We start from the raw sequence: 2,500 nt of genomic DNA on the forward strand, positions 1-2,500 counted from the left end.
GCACCTTCCTGTTTAACTCTCTAGCACCTTCCTGTTTAACTCTCTAGCACCTTCCTGTTTAACTCTCTAGCACCTTCCTGTTTAACTCTCTAGCACCTTCCTGTTTAACTCTCTAGCACCTTCCTGTTTAACTCTCTAGCACCTTCCTGTTTAACTCTCTAGCACCTTCCTGTTTAACTCTCTAGCACCTTCCTGTTTAACTATCTAGCACCTTCCTGTTTAACTCTCTAGCACCTTCCTGTTTAACTCTCTAGCACCTTCCTGTTTAACTCTCTAGCACCTTCCTGTTTAACTCTCTAGCACCTTCCTGTTTAACTCTCTAGCACCTTCCTGTTTAACTCTCGAGCACCTTCCTGTTTAACTCTTGAGCACCTTCCTGTTTAACTCTCGAGCACCTTCCTGTTTAAAGTAGTAGGTGGGGGAGGGGGGGTTCGAGGAGTTCCTGTTCCAAAACACATCAGGCGAGAAAGTGAGTTGTGAAGCCAGAAATGTCAGCACCTGGCGTCGTCACTCAGTCCTTGTTATTGTCATATAAATCACTGCAGTTCTGTGGCGTAGTAAAAATCTAACTTACTTACTTTAAACAATGCTACAAACAGGTGCCATTATGCTGAGTGCCTTTGCTGCTCCTAAAGCACAAATCACACCATTTAATGAGGGATTTTAACGAGTTACAATTGACAGAAGGGTATTCATTTTTAAACTGGCACGCCCAGTGGGACTCAACCTCATTAGTATAAGAGCCGCCGTTCCAAGCTCTACCCGACGACCCGTTGACCTGCAAAGGGACCTCAAGTGAAGTTCTGGAACCGTTTGGTCTTACCAGGTGCTCTCTGGACACCTTGAACTGTTTGGTTTTACCAGGTGCTCTCTGGACACCTTGAACTGTTTGGTTTTACCAGGTGCTCTCTGGACACCTTGAACTGTTTGGTCTTACCAGGTGCTCTCTGGACACCTTGAACTGTTTGGTTTTACCAGGTGCTCTCTGGACACCTTGAACTGTTTGGTTTTACCAGGTGCTCTCTGGACACCTTGAACTGTTTGGTCTTACCAGGTGCTCTCTGGACACCTTGAACTGTTTGGTTTTACCAGGTGCTCTCTGGACACCTTGAACTGTTTGGTCTTACCAGGTGCTCTCTGGACACCTTGAACTGTTTGGTCTTACCAGGTGCTCTCTGGACACCTTGAACTGTTTGGTCTTACCAGGTGCTCTCTGGACACCTTGAACTGTTTGGTCTTACCAGGTGCTCTCTGGACACCTTGAACTGTTTGGTCTTACCAGGTGCTCTCTGGACACCTTGAACTGTTTGGTTTTACCAGGTGCTCTCTGGACACCTTGAACTGTTTGGTTTTACCAGGTGCTCTCTGGACACCTTGAACTGTTTGGTTTTACCAGGTGCTCTCTGGACACCTTGAACTGTTTGGTTTTACCAGGTGCTCTCTGGACACCTTGAACTGTTTGGTCTTACCAGGTGCTCTCTGGACACCTTGAACTGTTTGGTCTTACCAGGTGCTCTCTGGACACCTTGAACTGTTTGGTCTTACCAGGTACTCTCCGGACACCTTGAACTGTTGGGTTTGATTGATTGATTGATTGACTTTATTTGGTGAATGTCAACACAGAGACAGGGAATACAGACAATCACCGAGGATAAAAACACAATAAAGCCGTAGCATAAAGCATAGGCTTGTTTCCATTGCGGTCCTCTTACCAGGTGCTCTCCGGACACCTTGAACCGTTGGGTCTTACCAGGTGCTCTCCGGACACCTTGAACCGTTTGGTCTTACCAGGTGCTCTCCGGACACCTTGAACCGTTTGGTCTTACCAGGCGCTCTCCGGACACCTTGAACCGTTTGGTCTTACCAGGCGCTCTCCGGACACCTGGAACTGTTTGCACCTGGAACTGTTTGGTCTTACCAGGTGCTCTCCGGACACCTTGCGGATGCCCACCATCCTGACTGCGTCGGGGGGCACCGGCTGGTTGTTGAAGTCTGCGTCCATGAAGGAGCAGGGGCTGGGGGGAGGAGTCTCAAAGCTTTTGGACGCCACCGAGTCATGAGTCTCCAGGAGCGACTGTGGGCCCGATGTGATAGAAACAGATGATGATGAGAAGGATGATAACACAATTGTTTTACTGCATAAGCTACAGTGAAAACGCCAGTCCTCCCATTCATTTTAATGGGGATAGTGCACTTAGGGTGCAGCAGAGGGCGTGTGTGTGTGTGTGTGTGTGTGTGTGTGTGTGTGTGTGTGTGTGTGTGTGTGTGTGTGTGTGTGTGTGTGTGTGTGTGTGCGTGCGTGTGTTGAAGGGTGGGGGTAGTGACACTCCCACATGGGCGCACTATGCGACACTACCCTCCGCTAATGCACGCTAAATCAGGTGGTCCAATGACACACATATGCACACTATATATGCACTATATATGCACACTATTGACGGTTTTCACAGAATTGTGTTGCTAGGGAACCATTTGAAACCTAGCTTCTTTCCTGTCAGCT

The 2,500-nt window shown here is 48.3% G+C and overlaps 1 protein-coding gene across 1 annotated transcript in view; it reads right to left on the reverse strand.

Moving 5' to 3' along the window:
- Positions 1–2,500, reverse strand: part of mpp2b (MAGUK p55 scaffold protein 2b) — a gene marked incomplete at its 5' end in the record, with an annotated part of 38,540 nt that overhangs the window by 12,732 nt on the left and 23,308 nt on the right. The window contains one exon of the mRNA XM_083634613.1: positions 1,919–2,074. Coding sequence (XP_083490739.1) covers positions 1,919–2,074 — 156 coding nt within the window. The remainder of the gene's footprint in view (positions 1–1,918; positions 2,075–2,500) is intronic.

This window comes from Poromitra crassiceps (assembly GCF_964638095.1).
Source record: "Poromitra crassiceps genome assembly, chromosome: 4".
In the NCBI taxonomy this organism is placed as follows: Eukaryota; Metazoa; Chordata; class Actinopteri; order Beryciformes; family Melamphaidae; genus Poromitra; species Poromitra crassiceps.